General features: G+C 36.0%; 2 protein-coding genes and 1 non-coding gene across 3 annotated transcripts; all 3 read right to left on the bottom strand.

Moving 5' to 3' along the window:
* Positions 1-776: 776 nt before the first annotated feature.
* Positions 777-16,046, bottom strand: LOC145591422 (calcineurin-binding protein 1-like). Its single transcript, XM_081647866.1, has 19 exons — positions 15,870-16,046; positions 15,660-15,734; positions 14,729-14,848; positions 14,603-14,643; positions 11,667-11,878; positions 9,669-11,518; positions 7,758-7,973; positions 7,073-7,663; positions 6,715-6,947; positions 6,422-6,632; positions 6,112-6,267; positions 5,584-5,741; positions 5,295-5,487; positions 4,513-4,883; positions 4,138-4,318; positions 2,818-3,050; positions 1,875-2,520; positions 1,280-1,358; positions 777-1,117 (listed from the first exon to the last, which is right to left on the bottom strand). The coding sequence occupies exons 1-19, from the start codon at positions 15,870-15,872 to the stop codon at positions 861-863; spliced, it is 5,826 nt and encodes a 1,941-aa protein (XP_081503992.1). The 5' UTR covers positions 15,873-16,046; the 3' UTR covers positions 777-860.
* Positions 16,047-16,968: 922 nt separating this feature from the next.
* TRNAE-CUC (transfer RNA glutamic acid (anticodon CUC)) lies at positions 16,969-17,041 on the bottom strand. Its single transcript has one exon. It is a non-coding gene; the product is annotated as a tRNA-Glu (tRNA).
* A 706-nt stretch (positions 17,042-17,747) lies between these two features.
* Positions 17,748-18,242, bottom strand: LOC145591748 (oleosin L-like). Its single transcript, XM_081648252.1, has one exon. The coding sequence runs from the start codon at positions 18,240-18,242 to the stop codon at positions 17,748-17,750; it is 495 nt and encodes a 164-aa protein (XP_081504378.1).

Raw genomic sequence — 18,242 nt, 5'->3', positions numbered from 1 at the left:
TTTATCCAGGCTTGGGACTGGCAGCGGGAAACCCACTGGCGGAGTTAAATAAAAAGGAAATACTAGGAAGGTAAATAAAAAGTTGGAAAATAAATTTTAATTAATTAGTCAATTTTCTAAATTTAGTTTAAAGAGCCGAAATAGTTGTGAAATTATAAAATTTAATAGATTTAAATTCCATAATTCTTTTGAAACTTTTAACTGACTTTTTTTAAAAGTTAATTCGGTTAGAAAGACTATTCAATGGCTACATGTAGTTGTAGATGTTATAATGTTACACAAAATTTTACTCCAACCTATTAAAGTTAAGGTCCTTAAGGAGCAATCGTATCCATTTGATTTGTTTATTAAGTGAAAAAGCTGAAGCAAGAGTATGAAACGAAAGTTAGAAACGGTTTTGCCTGCCATAAAATTCAATAGAAACAAGTTGCTAATGCAACCTAGGCTTAATATCACCATACTCACCATCTTCACGATAGCACTTATTTTCTTAGTTGGTCGAAAGGAGCAAGAACCAGTAGGATAGTACTCTTAAGTAGTATTTTTTAGTAATTTAAACAGCGAAATTGCAACCAATTTGATACTTATGTTGCACATAACCTTAAGGATTATTAAAAAAGGCAACAATACAAAAAATAAATAAATTCCACATACAAGTATACAACTGAGCCGACGTGTAATTTTGTCATTTTGAGATTTGATTTGCCAAATTCCAGATAAATTGTGTTCCTAGATAGACGCGAAGTAGATACTCAAAATGGAGGGACTAGATCATATACAATGTGAACGTGAAAATTGCCTTATTTCACCCAATATATATAAATAATGCACAAAAAGGCCAGTTCATCATGTCAAAAATTTCAATTTCTTTCAGGTTCTGCGTCACTATTAAGATCAAAAGTTCTCCTTTCTGAGACAGTAGTATTATTACAATGGTGTAGTTGTTGAGCTGCGGATAGAATCTTTTGGCTGTCATTTGTGTTAGGGGAAGTGTTTGTTCCCGGATTTTTACTCGCTTCAGGCAAAATGGAAGATTGCGTATCAGCTAATGGAGCAATTCCTGCAGCTTCACTGCTTCCAACATGACTTGCCACACCGTCTTTACAGCCACCAACAACTAAAGTAGCAATACAATGAAGAAACAATTGGAGAAAGAAAAGAATTTAGAAGCGGGAAGGGAACCATAAAGAAAGATGGCCTTTTACACATAGATAATACAGTATGTTTTGTAGAGACCTATTTTTCTTCTAACAATAAGGTTCATAAAATATTTACATACCTGACTGAGGAGTTGGAACAGTTGGCAGGCTGGTGGTGGAAGCCGAGGATAAGGCATTGCTTGCTTTTTTGCTTTTAGTCTGGGATGAAAGGATAGCATTAGGTAAAATGAAATTTGAGGTGCAGAACATAATGAAAGAGATATTTGTGGCTCAGGAATTACAGCATACTAAGCATAGTTCTTTAAATTACTCAAATTATATCAGTTTTTTTTTTTAATTTGTTTATATACAATAAGTATTTGAGCAATAGAGCTCCCATCTGAAAGAAGCTTGCATAGAAAGTTGTTGAATTAATTAGGATTAATGATGAGCACGTATTTATTTGAGCTTTGGGCTGTAAACACGAGGAGCCTGAGCTTTGTTCTTGTGTGAGCTAACTAAGGTTGTATACAACTCAAGGACATATAGCTTTCTCTTAAATTCTACTCTATATCCAATTTCATCCAGAGGAAAACTTACCAAAAACTTAAAATAAAAGGTCACAAAAGTGCATGCTAAAATACTTGACACAATAAGTTTGCTTATATGAATTATGAATGCATAATTAAAAGTAAATACATGATTGCAGAATACGGCAAAATATAGTTCGTGTACCTTAACATTTTCTTCGCAGTACTTGACAACAGCAGAGATACTTGGGCATCGCCCGTGCAATAGTGTGTATGCCCACAATAAAAGTTTCCGTGGTACACTCACATCGACAATTTCAACCCCATCTGCACTGTGGTTAAACTGCCCAGTTGTGATCAGTCGAGCTGGAACCCAGAAGAGATTCAAACCAGATAGGAGAACGATCGATGAACTATCACGATAAAAGCTGTAAGTAGATCTCAGCAGAGAATTTGCCGTTTCCAGATTTTCCTCTGAAGCTTTCTTGACTACAACATGCTCAAATTTTGACAATAATGTATTCCATTTTGTTTCAAGAATCGCAACGTGAGCTGAATTTCCAAACGAAGGATACCAGAAATCTTTGGCTTGCAAATCTAGACACAAAAGCTGCTCATTGTCTGAAGCAGTTGCTTCACCACAGGCACTAGAATGTAATGGTGTGATCTTAACAAGATTGATTATAAGAGATCTGCACCAGGCAACAGAAGCATGTTTGAAAACCCCAGAGCAGCTGCTATCGTTTGACAGTTTTGGATTTCTGCAACGTTTCCGTATCTTCTCATTTAAGCCTTCAAGGACTTCAAGCTTGACATCTTTCTCCAATGAATATAGATATTGGTGGAGATAACTGCATTAAGAGCAGATAAAGAAAATAATGCATCTGCCCATTTCAGTTCAATTTCAAATTTGACTGCTAATATCGAGTACAATAAGGGGACTTAGTTTGAAAGTGAGTTCATGATAATTGATTACATAGGAGATAACATTACAGTCAAGCATATTTTTGTGATAGTCTCCATGAAAAATTTAGAATTCTGAAAATATAGCATTGAAAAGGGAAAGAAACAAGCAATAGTAGCATGTAGATATCAAAATAAACTTGCTGAAGACCAATAAAAGAAATAAGTGGTTGAACATAAATTACCCATATAATGTTCTTTCTGACAGTTCTGGGCACTTAATTTCTGTCGAACTGCAAATATCAGGCCAAAGGCTTGCCTGCTCCATGAACAAAGTAAACATCTTCTCAAGTATCTGCTCGGGAGAGCTTTTTGCAGGAGTAGAGGCAGCAGCATCAGTTGACGACATGGATGAGATAAGAGTCTTTAAGTACCTCCCAAGAGCCACAGGAACCAGATCTTCCAAGCATAAGGAGAACTGGATCCAAATTCATACGAGTAAATATTTCAAATCAGCAATGTATTGTAGGCACAGCATTAATCTTATAGTGAATATTGGCATCAAAATCTCCATAACATAAACAACAGAGAAAAGAAGAAAACAGAAAAGATCTCTAATTTGTAAGACAAACTTCAAACCCGGCCTTTCCTTTTCCTTTTTCCAGGACTAAGGAGGAAAAGGGGCAAGAGAAAACCAACTAAATACACGAGCTATATGACTTCTACAGAAAGAACAAAGACCCTAGATTTCATAAGCCAAAAATTAAAACAAGACAAAGAAGGAAAATTAAATGAGAAGAAAGAAAGAAACTGGATATGCAAAATTCCTTCAACTTGGGTAGGAAGCATAAATATTCGTAAAATGGCAGCCAAGGATAAAATGACGCCAAAGCCTAGGTGGAGGAGATGGATTCAAAGTTGCTTGTCTTCACCGTGTTTGTTGGACGCTAGTTAATGGCTGACTCTATTAAGTTTCAAAATTCTATAACTTTTCAGATCTCTGAGTTAATTTCAGCACTTACAGTTGTCAGTCCCTAGAGGAATGGATGGGATGAAAGTTGGACTCACACTTCAGAAATAAACCCTTTCAAGTATAAAGGATGGGAAATTGGCTAACTTTCATGAAATCAGCTCTAGAATGTGGTTGTGCTGTATTAGATGAATAGTCCAGCTACAATTTTGGAGCATTTTCACACCCCATGTGAGATTTTGTTAAAATATAGGAGTGAGGTCTATTAATTTTATGGAGGTCAGCCTTTTCTGCTCTTATACGAGTGATTTGCAAGGGGGGGGGGGGGGAATTTCAATATGTAGTAGCTTCTCTTCACAGAAGAAAGTAATTAAAACAATCACCCATCTGGCCCCACTCAATTGAGAATATCTCTTAAGCATATGTACTACACATTTGAAACATTGTTGGTCTTCTATGATTCTAACCCAATAACTTCTTTTGTTTCTAGTTTAGCCTAGTATTCATTATAAAATTATAAATTAATACTAGTGAGAAGGAAGAGATCATAGGCAACAGTACAACATGAGAATACTAAAAGAATTAATCTACGTACCCGCTTATCAGCTCGGATAGTAACATATGCTCGATCAAGGGTGCAAAGGTCTCCAGTCTCCTCCAGGAGTTTCAAATAGAATAGCAAGTACTTCCTTATGCAAGTTATAAATTTCCTAGAACTTTCTGGCAAGTTAACTTCAAGGACCTTTTTGCTCCCAGCAACAGCAGGTGCTTTTCGTCTGATACCAAAGACAAGACAGGTAAAGCCCCTTTAAATGCTTTTACAATCTATAGAATATCCACAAACTTTTCATGAAGTCCTAAAATAGTAAATTGGGCCACATATGCTAATATTTTTGCCCCACGGAAATGAAAGGCATCATCAAGATTAAGGAGGAAAGGTAATTTAATACAGAATGGATGGAGTTTAAACCTTCCTTTTTTTGCAGAACTATCAATCTCCCACATGTTAATTGTAAAGGAAGAGCGTGATGACTTGAAGCAGAAAGACATCTCATCCTTTGCCTTCTGAAGATCCCCAATTCCACCTCTTTTGTAAAATCCTTGAGCAAGCATGTATCTAGCTTTGTGATAATGCTTAAGATCCCCTTCCACACATATCTCAAGAGCAGAAAGGCAATCATTGTACAGCATGCGCCAGGGTTCATCCAATTGATGAACTTTCTCAAGGTTAGGGCCATCATGACCAGATAGGATATCCTCCTTCCTATCAATTTCTACTTTATCAAGAATATTCATTACTTTCTCTTTGGTGGTCTGATTGAAGGAATAATCTGCAAAAACCTAGATCAAATAGAGCAAAGTCAATTTGCAGAGACTTCAAAAGAAAATTCCAGAAACTGTCCAGTGAAGGCTGAAAAGACACCCGAGCCAGCAAATCGAGCTTAACAGTATTCCTCAAAGATGCCATGCAAGTGCAAAGACTTTGAGGAAACATGGCATGATAAAGTCAAGCCTTACAAAATCAAATAATCACTATATACAGAAAGTTCTAGTTTATCAGGTAAACTTTTTAAAGACTGATGATTATTTTAGGATGGAAAGAGCAAGATAGTCGCACTGCTAGCACTCTAGCAGATTAAGAAAATAGCTTCTGAATATATCCTTCTGGTAAAAACATTCCTTTCCATGCCCAAACATAGAATTGGTTGAAAAAATAAATAACAGTTCTATATAAGATAAATGAGATACCACCTTAAGATTTTCAACATTTGTCCTCTGACATGTGTGAAGTAATTTCAAGCGAGAAGCATGCATCCTATAAATCGCATCAACTGCTGATGGGTTTATAACAATAGCCTTGTCATAATATGAGAGTGATAGCTCTGGGGAACATTCCAGCTTTTGACAAATTTTCCCCAAATAAAATGCATGTGACCAATCCTGCCTAAGACCACAAATTAAAACCCATAAAACTTGGAACCAATTCCAATATTAATAAAACAGGGTATACATGATGAGGAACAAAAAGACCAGAAGGTACCTGTGCGCAAAAGCCTTCTCAAAATGTTTCTTTGCATTTTTACAAAACATCATCCAAGTTGCATCTTTACTTGGCGCAACAGATCTTTGATCATAAAATGGTACTACATTCTGAAGACCATCATAATACACCAGTGCCAACATCTCGTGTATCTCACTCTGTAGTTTACATCGGAAGAATAGCAAAATATAAGAAAGTCAGACCTTGTAGGGTGCCAGTACCTTTAGAAAAAATTGAAAAATAAAACAAAAGAAGAAACTTCCCCCAACCCTCTCCACCCCCCCCCCCCCCCCCCCCAACACCCTCCAATTGGATTGAGAGATAATTAGTTGATACTCAAATGGAAAAATATGGGTACTACTACAATACTAGTAGCTGATAAACTCTTACACTTCAACGTCCCAACCTTTACACTTTTGTTTTGAGGCAAGAACTCAATACATCTTGGTCAATACAAGGAAGTAAGATGGTTGTCAGCTTGAGAAGTTTATCCACAAGGTCAAAGCCATGGCGAAGAAGGCATATTACCTGTTGTTCTGAAGTCTTAGCCAAAGCCAAACTCATTAATAGGCACCGTCGGCTCCTCCTCCTACTTGTCTCCACTCTTTGAGGCAATGAAGCATTTTTTCTCCATCCAGTTGCATTTATATTCTTGCTCCCATCATTTAGCAATAAATCTACCTCCTGTTTCACCAAAGAGAGACTTACCTTCAATATATAGCAGAAAATACCCTCTCATTATTCTAATTTAACATTTGCTCATAGAATTAACAGGGGTTAAAAAAAACTTGTTAAAGAAGGCTTCGGTGGTTTTGACAATAAAATAGATCTGTCTTACCTCATCATAAACATTGGCAAGACGCTGCCAACTCTCAAAGCGCAAAGGATTAAACAATAAATCATATTTGGAAACATTAGCGTTCTGCTGAACATAGTCCTCCCCTTCCTTGGTGAGAACAAAGCCAGGCCATTTATCAGTAGCACTTGCTTCCTCAGACTGAGCCAAAAGATAGTACAGGTCGCTATAAACCTCCATATAAGGCTCGCAGCTGTAGTCATAACATCAATAGTAACGATTTATTGAAGAAGAAAGCAAGAGAATAAATTCAAGTAGCAATGCAATTAATTTACCTTCCAACTGAAATCTTTTTCTGGTTGAGGATTCCTGTATCAAGAAATATAGCTTTGACTATTGATTCAAGAAATTCATCAGATCCTGACACCTCTGAGAGTTTATCTTCACAGAGATTTGGATCATCTAAATATTTATCAATAGGATTTCCAGCAAGAACATCATCTGGTGGCTGAGGAAAATGTTTGCGTATGGCTCTCAGCACTCTTCGGAGCTTGAGCAGCCCTGTTTTCTGAAATGAATGATATTGCAAGTTGCAACAACAAACATAGAAAAAAGAGTTAAAGAGTAGACATAATAAGTACGCATATGGGCTATTATTTTAAAACATACAGAGGGATTAAGAAAGAAACTAACAGTTGAAGCCTTCGCATATGGCAGTATATATTTGAACACATCAGCACACTGCTCTTTGGACTGATAGTCTGCCTGACTAGTGTTTCTATGCACCGCCAAATCATCCTCAAAGCCTGATTCAGAACGGAGATTTAGACCATAAAGACAGAAAAAGCACTGATTCAAGGCATTATCAATTGCTGATTCAAGTTCTTCTTTTTCATCTTCAGAAAGTTCAGACCCAGAAGGAGAATCCGGCTTGCTTTGTTCTTCCCCATTGCTCAATTTGTTGATTGGAACATCCTCTATGCCATTTCCCTGTTCGCTTTCAGCAGAGGAATAAGTATCAGGAACTATTAATTCATTAGGTCCTGTAAAGACTTCCTTAGGTGGACTAATTCCTGCACTTGGCCCATCCGCAGACATCCTTGCATCATCATGAGATCCATTGGATTCTTTGCTCAAAGAATGGTGACTAGACTTAAGTTTTATAGCCAACAAATGTTTAATAGCAAGTTTAAGAAATGTTCCATCCACCCCTTCGCCATCTTCACCAACACAACACAACCCATACTCGGCAAGCACATCATGGATTGTTAAAATTAAATCAACCTGATACAAGATGGGTAAAGAACATTGAAGAATTTGCAAAATTGCATGAACCTTAGAAAAATGATCTGGAGAAGACTTGACACAGATTACTCACTTGAGTTTTAATGGGGATTGTCAGATCCAGGTGTTGAAGCTTGCAGAATGCAATTGCTGCATTGACAAAGAAACATTTTCGCTTCAATTCTCCATGATCTGGACTCGAGACGCCAGAAGGTTTCTTGCAAAAGCTCATTCTTGCAATGTTGCACATCAGTGCCAACAACAAAGCCTGGATATCAGCAATACTGCTTCTTGGGATATTGATATCCCTCTGTAACAATAAATTCAGATATGAGTAGCTGTAAAAGTAACCTTCAAAGCTAGTAGAAGCATGCACACATACAAAAATGGTTGGACATTGAATAGTTAAAGCTTGCGAAAGGTAAACATGCATACATAACCACATAATGGTATCAGAATCCAATTTCTACTATGACATGATATGTAGATAAAGGGATCATCAATTAACCTTGAGTTGATATATTTTGACACAGAAACACAATACTATCAAATTTGTCATTGGAATTTGAGGTATCTTAAGGTTTATTAGAAAAAAGTTGTCTTGTGAACCAATGCAAGCCATAATTAATTTGGTCTACGAGTATAACTCCTTTATACACAACTAATTTAGTAATAATGTGCCTGCTACCATTAGACATGCCAGGGAGAAATGAGAAAGTTTATTATTTTTGTTTTTTAGCCAACATGCACAACAAATTCAACGCCCAATGAACCACATACCCTTTCACAACAAGAAAGCAAACAAATATCTTTGAATGGTACTTATTCTAAATAAAACTCCAGGTGATTAATTAATAAAAAGTTCAGAACAGCGTTTACGTAGTTGATTGATTAAAAATTTCAGCATCACATTGTTCTATTAAAAAGTATACTGTATAGCCCAGAAGGTAACTTGCTAGAACCACACCAAACTACAAACCATCAATATCAGATTAGCTTTCCATAATATCCTTCTTCATCCATTTTATAAGTCACAGTAACCTAAATCTCTTCCCACTTGCCAATACACAAGTTGATGGTGTGTATGCATATGAGGATTTCTTAAAACTCGTCCCAAAACCTAAAAGGATTACATTATTCTTCCTTTTTTGGTTTGGGTGTGTCGAGTGTGTGTGTGTGTGTGCCCCTTTCCATTGAAGTAGGGAGGGCCTCCGTCCCCACCATTCCGGAAACATCCATTTCTCTCTTTCTAACTAGAACAACCGAGCTCAGTAGCTTCCAACACCTTAACGACAAGCAAGGAAGAGGGGAAGGGGGGAGGTTGACAGGAAGAGCAAGTATACAATACTCGGTCAACAGCAGCACAAAAACTGACTTTGCAAACTATATAAATTATCTGGAAGTCTGACACCGATATCAACTCCCACCAAATGCACTTAGCTGCAAAATACTACTATGAAGTAGAAACATGTTATGTATTATAGATGGCTTCTTACAATATCTCTAATGTGAAAAGCATTTAGAAAGACCTTTTCTTGAACAGAAAATTTTAAGAATTATGATTCTGGGATGGTGTAAACTTGCCTCCAGCGCGGCAGCGCCATAGCAACATATATATAATTTCCGAAAAAATCACTTGTTAAAAAATTCTAATGCTTGTGTAGTTGTGTTAGGACATGATGTTTTATAGAGATTTGGGACATCTTCGCACTATATACTCAGGTTCCTTCAAGATATCTGTGTTTTAGAATTGTTTTAGAATGACATAATACTCTCTTTATGCTTATATCTTTCCACAGAGGTATTTGTTACAAATTCTTTAATAATGATGTCCTCTCCAATAAATTATGCATAGATAAGGATGTAAATCAATAGAGACCCTCTAATCTTTTGCTCCCAACAAAATTATTCCAACTTTCTTTTTTTTTTTTTGCTTGGTGTGACTGAACACGAAGGAAAAGTAAGGCAAAGAAATGTCAGCATTTAATAAGGATAAAGTCATTACCAGATCTCTGTGTTGATCAATAAAACTCTTCACCTGAGATGCACATTCTGAAATTGCCTTGACTTGCTCTGCAATTGAATCAAAATAGTTGTTTGATAAAGTATCTTTTGATTCTGTTCCATAAGACATTACTTTTCGAGCCGTCTTCTCACAAGATAGATCACATGAGGCTACAAAGTCTTCCATCCCAGCTGCAACCATGAGTAATTGGAGTTTGCGTTTCTGACAATTAAGGTATACCTCCACATTCAGAGGATTGACCTTTTCACAGGCTTTGATCAAAACATCTAATGCTGATAGTTCACTAGTTGTAACTCCCTCATATCTATCAGTTGCAGGTGCAACATCCACATCAACACCTTTTGTGGACAGCAAAAGTGGAGCAAGCAAGGCTATGCATTCCATATACAATTCTTTCTCAAGCATTTCAGCAACATCATTCTTCAGCAGAAACTGAACTTCTAACAGATTGATTTCATGTAGTATTTTATCAGTAGTCAACTCTTTATTAACCTTGCAGTGAGGCAATTGAACAGAACCAGGTATATCATTCAAGTTTCTGTTGTTTTCCAAAAGGGATAAAGAAGTTGAAAACTCTTCATGAGCCCTCAATCTATTACCTTCCCAGATCGACACAAGACCGCTTAACCAATAAAATCGTACCCAAAAAGAACTTTTCTCAGTCAAAATGCGTGCATGCACTGATGATTTTGGCCGTTGAGGACAGTCAAAGGAACCTTGAACACAGTCTTCTGTAGTCTCACCATCCTTAGAGCAAACTTTACCCCAATTAACACCTAAATCCACAGGCCATTCCAGAGCAACTGATTCTACAATTTTTGATAGATGGAAGGATGCCTCGTGCATAAACTCAGACATTTTAGATGATGTGGGTGAACATGATCCCAGATCATGATATAACTCAGCGAGAAAGATACTGCATTCAGGCGTTCTATCACATCCCCAAAGCCTCGTCAATTTTTCCATCTCTAAAAATTTCATAAATGCATCACGATTTAAAGGTTCTCTTTTTGCAACCTCTTCCAAAAGCAAATGTCCCAAGTGATGAGCCCCATAATTTTTTGAAGTTTCAATCACAAAATTTTGTACATCTTGCCATTCATTGTCCAGAGAATGAATTGAAGAGTAATCCAAATCCTTAATCTGCTGTCCACTTATGATGAAAGGTTGTAAAGAATGAATTACAACTTTCTCCATGTCTTTATTCCCAGAGAATTCTGCATCTTCCTTTCCTGTTTTCTGACTCCTAAGGCTTACCAAACGAGTGCTTCGTCTTTCAAATATTTGTTCTTCAGAATAATGCAATTCTTTTTTATCAGTAATATTTTCCTCTCTTGTATCACACTCACCATTTGAGATGTTTTGAGAAGAAGACGCAAAAGGCATTTCAGCATCTTCCTGCTTTGAAGGTAAGCAGATTGCTATTCTCATATTTCCAGACAAATTAGAATTTTCAACTGCTGTCTCAGAATTTGATCCATCAAGTGAATTCAAGAGTCCCAAGACAATATCCGCAAGAGCTGTCCACGAGAGTTCTTTTAACTGTAATTCAATCATCTGGTTCAACCTCTTCGGCACATTGTCCATGTCCAGATCACTGTTGGATGCTTTTCTCTTGTCAACAAATTTAAGTCTGGCATGCTCTGGTTCCAGCTTATCAATGCCTCTTGGAGCAAAAGGTATTGGTTCTGACTCTTCGATAGTTATCTTGACGTGTGAAGCTCGAGCATGCGATGGCCAATGGCGCAAAATTAATTCTGCAACAGCAAGGCTTGCAACTTCATCTCCAATAGCAATAAGCACCTCTAAAAGTTTCTCCATGCAATTCCCTGAATACACCATAAAAAAGACACAATAACGCTTCTTTCTTGAAAAAATAGAAAAGGCAGAAGTACTTGTAGAAGCAGCAAACCAGTTCAATTAATAGCATGTATCAGTAAAGAGCATCAGCTATAAAAGGGACCGAGTAGTGCTTACAATTGTTAGGACTGCAAACAAGCCCTTGCTCAAATGCCCAACGAGATATACTCAATAAACCCATGGAACAAGCCAGCGTACCCAGCTGATTCCAGACAACAGAATCTTTAGTATCAATTTCCACTGCTTGCAGATAACAGTGCAATGCACTTTCATAATGTGCAGAACCTTGTTGCAAGAAAACAGTAGCAAGGTTCTTCAGGGCCAAAAACCTGTCAGAAATGAGATTTGAAAAAAATTAATTAGAAAATGAATAAAAAAAAATAAGATTAAAAAATGAATCAATATGCATATATCTCATGGAACTGCAAAATGACTGGCCGGATGACATTAATCAATAAATAAAAGCACTACATTGCTGCAGATATCTATTACTCAAAAAACAATAAATTTTAAGGTATTTTATAAAAGTGGAGGATTGTATCATCATAAAATGCTTATCTTACATTTATCACTTAATGCCTTGTTCTCCTCAGTTTTTTTTTTGCTTTAAAAAAATCATTAAAAAAAACGTAAATTTTCTGAACTAACTTTTTTTTACGCAAAATAGAAATATATTATATTAGAGCGATTTTAAACGCTCGAGCAAAAGCAAAGCATAATGGCGCATGTGTAGCAACCATTTCCTGCTTTGAAAGATAGGAAACATAGAAACAGATAAAAGAGCTAAAGGATAAGATAAGTTTGTAATAGCTACATAGACAAAAGACATCCTGCGTGTATCAATCTGAGTACAGGGAACAACAGGAAGCAGCTCATCAAAGAGGTTAAGCTGCAGTATGGTGCCTTGGGATCTCATTTGCATAAGCTTCAAAGACTTCAGCAGGGGGGTAGAAATAAGTCTCCTTATCTCCTTTCTTCACCACAGTGGCACAGTTCTGCCACAGTTCTGAACTAACTTACTTTTTCTGATCTTGACTTATTTTTACAGGACTTATTTTTATTTTTGAAAAAAAACTCATTTTTGCAACAACTATATTAATAAGTTTAGGAGAACATATCCTAAATCCATCATTATTTTGTCAAAATACAGACTTATGCATCTCTCATCAACAGATTGAGAATAGCAGAATTACACGATGACGAGTTGACGACCACTTAATTCATATGGCTGAACGCCTGAACCTAAAAATTATTTTTGATGTATGAGCACAAGCTTAAATTCTATGAATATCAATCTTTTGCAGCATGTCTAATACTGCTTAGGATTAAAAATTAGGTACATTGAGACCTCTCTAGCTCCCAATGCCATATTTTGTAACAATTACCCTGTAGTTAGCATTTCACTCTATTGACAGATAGCCTTAATCAATTACAGATTTAGCATTTCTAAGTATATTACCTATAACTCTGTCAGAGTGTCAGACATGCCGCAAGAAATTAGGGGTTGTTTTGATTCAGCATTTTCTGAATCAAGAATGATATTGCAAAGAGATGGTTCCCTTCGATTATCTTTTGATTTTACTTTATTTGCATTCTCCCTCCTCTTTATAAATAATCAGCCCCACCAAGCATTACAAACATTGATTATAATCCCCACTATGGGGTTAAGTTTCCCTTTCTGGGCAAGATAAAAAGTGAAAATCAAAATAAGAAGAAAAGTTAACCCTTGCTATCATTGCTTCCATGAAACTATAAATGACCATGTAATCATGTATAGGGGAGATGCAGTGGACAATACGTCAAATATCTCAATGTAGCCATGATATTCAAACCAACAAACCAACAATGGTCTACTGGCCAAGGTCTGAATTGTGATAGCTCACTGTATAATTAAAAAAAAGCCAGTCTCAAATGCCCCCAACACAACTTCTGAGTTCTGATGCACTAGGACACCATGAATGAAGATGGGCCAAGGGGCTCAATGAAGGAATTCCATCTTGAATGCGGTCATGGTGGCAACATGGTAGCAAAACCACTATTGCAAGCAATGTGGATAATTGTCCCCGCAGTCTCAATCAAATACATAGTATCAGGGGCCATAGTAGGTTCAAAAACCTTAGAATGTGGTGATGCACCCAGGAACAAACCCTAGCACTTATCTATTTAAAACTTCTTCAGGAAACCAGGGGAGGAAAATGGTGTGAAAAACTAAGTTAATGAAGTACACAAACGAATAAGCCACAAATCAGGTCACAAACTGTAGTTCTTGCTTAATAAAGATTACCTGTTAACCACAGTGAAAAAGGATTGACACTAATGAAGGTATATTGGTAGGAGGATGAGAGAGGTTCAGACAGACAGTCAGACATTAAGAGAGTTACATACAATTAACAGTTTTTACATTATTTTGATCTATGGGTCCAGAATATGGATCTTGTCCATACCTAGTTGAATTTTTTAGTTAGCTCCAGATCAATGAAGAAATGGGGAAATTAATTTCCAATAATTTTATACCAAACTTAAAGCCTATGCAAGAACTAAACTTATTTATATATACAGCACAAAACTTCGGGGAAAGGTGACTGCAAATTTTATAATTACTGCTGGTGTCTGGTAACTGTTAAAAAAATATGATGCTTCAAGGTCTAGAACCATAGTTGCATGGGAATGGTAAAGTCTTGCATGATTACCACAAGCACTCTTTACAAGTCACAACCTTTAGCGAAGATGGATGTATATGAGATAAACGATACAAATTTATAATATGAAATAAAGTTAATTGTAACCAACAACTGTTCAATAGAATATAAGAGGATGTGATACAGTTTATTTAAAACGTAGCTAGGTCATACAGTCAGTTTATAGTCATGAAGAAAACCGTACACACCTAGAGGAAAAGGAAAAAAAAAAGAAGGGAAAGATAAGAAGGCAATGATTAGTTGATTACTCTAGGAAGATATGGATCTAAAATGAATTGGAAAATGTCCAAAGCATAAACACATTCACGCAAAGAGATATTGTGTGCAGTATATTAAGGGGTTGCAACAGCTTACTTGAGTTGTAAGAGATGGCCATCACTTGCAGTACTCTCCACCTAAAGATAAAAATGATCTCATGATTCCTCATCCAAGCTTATAAGGAAGCTATACTTAGATCAAAATATGTGAGTGAAGAATCACCTGAGTAGTAGACACCAGAGGATCTTTGACAACAGCTTCCAGATATTCACGTGCCTTTTTATAGTCTTTAGCTTGCAACTTCAAGAGTCCATCGTGATAAGTTTGCGTAAGGTGGAACTCCTGTACCGAACAGAATCATGAGAGTGAATTTTATTGGAAAAAGGATGTCTACTATGGTCAGAATTCAAGAACACAAGGAGCTAGCTTAACATAAGGAGATTTAGAATCAAAATATAACTAAGCCAGCAGGAACTACAACTATAAATCAGCACCAAATCCTTAGGTCCTCACATTAAAAACTAACAAGTTCAGGAAAATGGTATCCTCTCCCCGATCACAATTTCATTTTTTTTCTTTTGAAAACTCATTTCATCCAAAATCCTATGCGTACCAATTAATCATCAGTGAAATCCCCTCTTATAATTGAGATAACTCACATAACTAAAGTAATTAACAGCATACAACTTCAATAATCAGCCCAATGCCCTTTACAACGATATCATATCAGCACAACGTCCTTTACAATAATATCATACCAGCTTATCTTAAGTCACATTGTCAGCCAAATTAGGGTTTCATCAGAAAAGTTCCAAAATGCATCAGACCCAAACAACCTAAACTGCCACAGGCGAAAACACGAGTCCCCCTGAACCTTACAAGAAAATCTTCACCGACAACATATGACAATCTACCAATCAACCAGATAGCTATTATAGTATCAATCACAAAAATCAGCAGAATTCAAATATCAAACACAAAATACAAGCAATGCCCCTCACAAATATCTCAAACATGATCAAATGAAAAAACCCAAAAATTTATATAGCATAACATATACTCGTAGAAATCAATACAAAAGGGCGGCATAAATTTATAGAATTGAATAAACTCATATCATAAAAAGTAATTTTAAAAACCCAGAAAAGGGTACCTGAGCTTCTTTGGTAGGAGCTAATGGTTCCCACTGGTTCTTCGAATCAGTATCATTAATGGCGGAAATTGCAAACTGCAATAAAAGGGTAATCAACAAAAACACTAAATTTCAGCAAAAAATTGATTTCAAGCCCAAATTATGATTCAGTCGATAAATTAACATGAACAAAGAATGATGACAAAAATACTAATATATGAATCAAATTACCATTGTTCCTGATGTTTTGTGATTTTAGGGTTTATAGAAATTGGAGAGCCATAGTTGGAATTTGGGGATTGCAGAATTTGTTCGTAAATTTATTTCTGGAGTGAAGAGAATTTTAGGCGCGGAATTGAGTGCGAAGAGTTGAGAACTGGGAACTTGGTATTTTTGACAACTGAAGTATTCGTCCGAAATATTACGGTGTTTGTCTTTTTTAGGAGTCGATAAATTAGAGAAACAAGAAAAAGATAGAGTAGATTAGTGATTGAATATTATTTACTTTAATAACATTATGCATTTTTATTAGAAACTTATTGCCAAAATATAATCCAATAAAGAATGTCTTTGTGTCGGTATGTGTGAAATATATGTATTAGTATATTTTGTATGTGATACAAATGCTGATACGTGAATGATTATGCTGATATGTGAGATGCACACGCTGATTAAGGATTCTAAATCTAAACATTATGTTGTTGCGTTCATCCATATCATATTATTGCTGATTATTAGTATATATTATTGTAATTTTAAATTTTATATGCGTTGTAATCAATCTTCATGTCTTGTGTGGTTACACAACTTACACCGGCTATGACATTCAACTTTTCATGTGATACTTTAATTGATCAATAATCCAATTGGTGAAATGATGTTCCACAACTATTGCCTCTCAACTACCAAGCTGAGTTTGGTTTAGTGGAAAGGATTGTACCTTCCGACCTTAAGGTTGGGGTTCAACCCTCACTAAAGGCACTTTGAGGGTGGAGATCTCTTACCCTCCCCCCCCTCAATCTTAAAGGTGTTTGACCCATAAATTTCGGACCAAAAAAATCGTAAGGGTTGAGATTCAATCAGGGTCCTACTCCTTACTGTTAAAAATTTATATATATATATATATATATATATATATATATATATATATATATATATATATATATATATATATATATATAAAAATAAAAAAAAAAAAAATAAAAAAAAAAAAAACCCTACTATCAACTCCTCCCATCTTACACACAAGCATATGATCATTCAAATTTTAAAAGTCATTTCACCGAGCTAAAGTTTACTCATTTTTACTGAAATGGAATTTTAAAAAAAGTTCCGTTGCCGGGACTTGAACCCGGGTCTCTCGGGTGAGAGCCGAGTATCCTGACCAACTAGACTACAACGGATTTGTTGGTAGTTATAGTAGAATAAATTTTAACAATAACATACGAGTATTTCTCAAATCAACACTTCTATAATATTTATATTTGTATTTAATTAATGCAACATAATTAATTATTTAATTGTCAGTATTATTATACTCAAATAAAAATTATTTGTCACTATTATTTTACTTTTTTGAGGCCTATCACTATTATTTTACTTGTACTCCCCAGTCACTTATTCCATTTTTATTAGTCAAGTACCATTAATATTAATTTTATTACTAAAATTCTCTCCAATTTGCAAAATAACTTTCTTATGTAAATTTTGCTTTTCCATATAGTACTTTAATCACTTTTTCTCTCTACTTTTTTGCATTCCTAATGTAAAAGTGACTATCAAATAGGGACGTAGAGAGTATATTTTATTGTAGTACAGTTCGAGCTATTAGTATATAATGCATCGACAATTAGCATGAAAAACACTTTTTTTTTTTTTTTGACAATTAACAAATTAATTAAAATACTTGGAACATACTTCAAAAATAAAATGCACTTAGCATTTCCTTTTCATACACTTATCTCACCACATGGCAAATACAGCTTTAACTTGCCTTCCCACCCAAAAACAAAAGTACTTCTTCTACAACCAAAATAAAACACTAATTAAATCAAAACAAAAACAACACGAAAAAAAAAAGGTGGTGCAAAAATAAAACCCTACAAAATACTAAGAAGTTTGAGCTTGACTAGTTCGATAAGTGTTATGATCAATAGTACTACTAGTAGTAGTAGCCTCTTGAGCCTTATGTTGTACATATTGCAAATTCTCCTTAGCCTTTTCCTTAACCTCCCAAGCCGCGTTACCAATCCTCATCCTAGCACTATCCAATTTATCAGCACCGGGCGGGTGCTTCCCGGTCGTATACTGATATATCCACGACAAAGCCGATAGGGCCGCAACACCGCACCCACCCGAGAACACGAAGCCAGATGCAATTAAAAAGATTGTTATTAGGGCAGGAACAAGGATAGGACTAAAGAGGATTAGGACAGGTGTGGCTAGGACTAGGGCTAAGACGGTACCGGTTAGGGTTAGTCCGGATAGGACTAAGAGGACGGTGCCGATGGTTGAGGCGGTTAGGAACTTTACGGTTTGACGGGTGGTTGGGCTAATAGGGTGGTGGTGTTGTTGGTGTTGCCTTTGTTGTTCATAAGATGACAT

Source organism: Chenopodium album, chromosome 18 (genome assembly GCF_948465745.1).
Source record: "Chenopodium album chromosome 18, dcCheAlbu1.1, whole genome shotgun sequence".
Classification (NCBI taxonomy): Eukaryota; Viridiplantae; Streptophyta; class Magnoliopsida; order Caryophyllales; family Amaranthaceae; genus Chenopodium; species Chenopodium album.
Note: the sequence above shows the minus strand (reverse complement) of the source record. Positions and strands in the feature narration are given on the sequence as shown.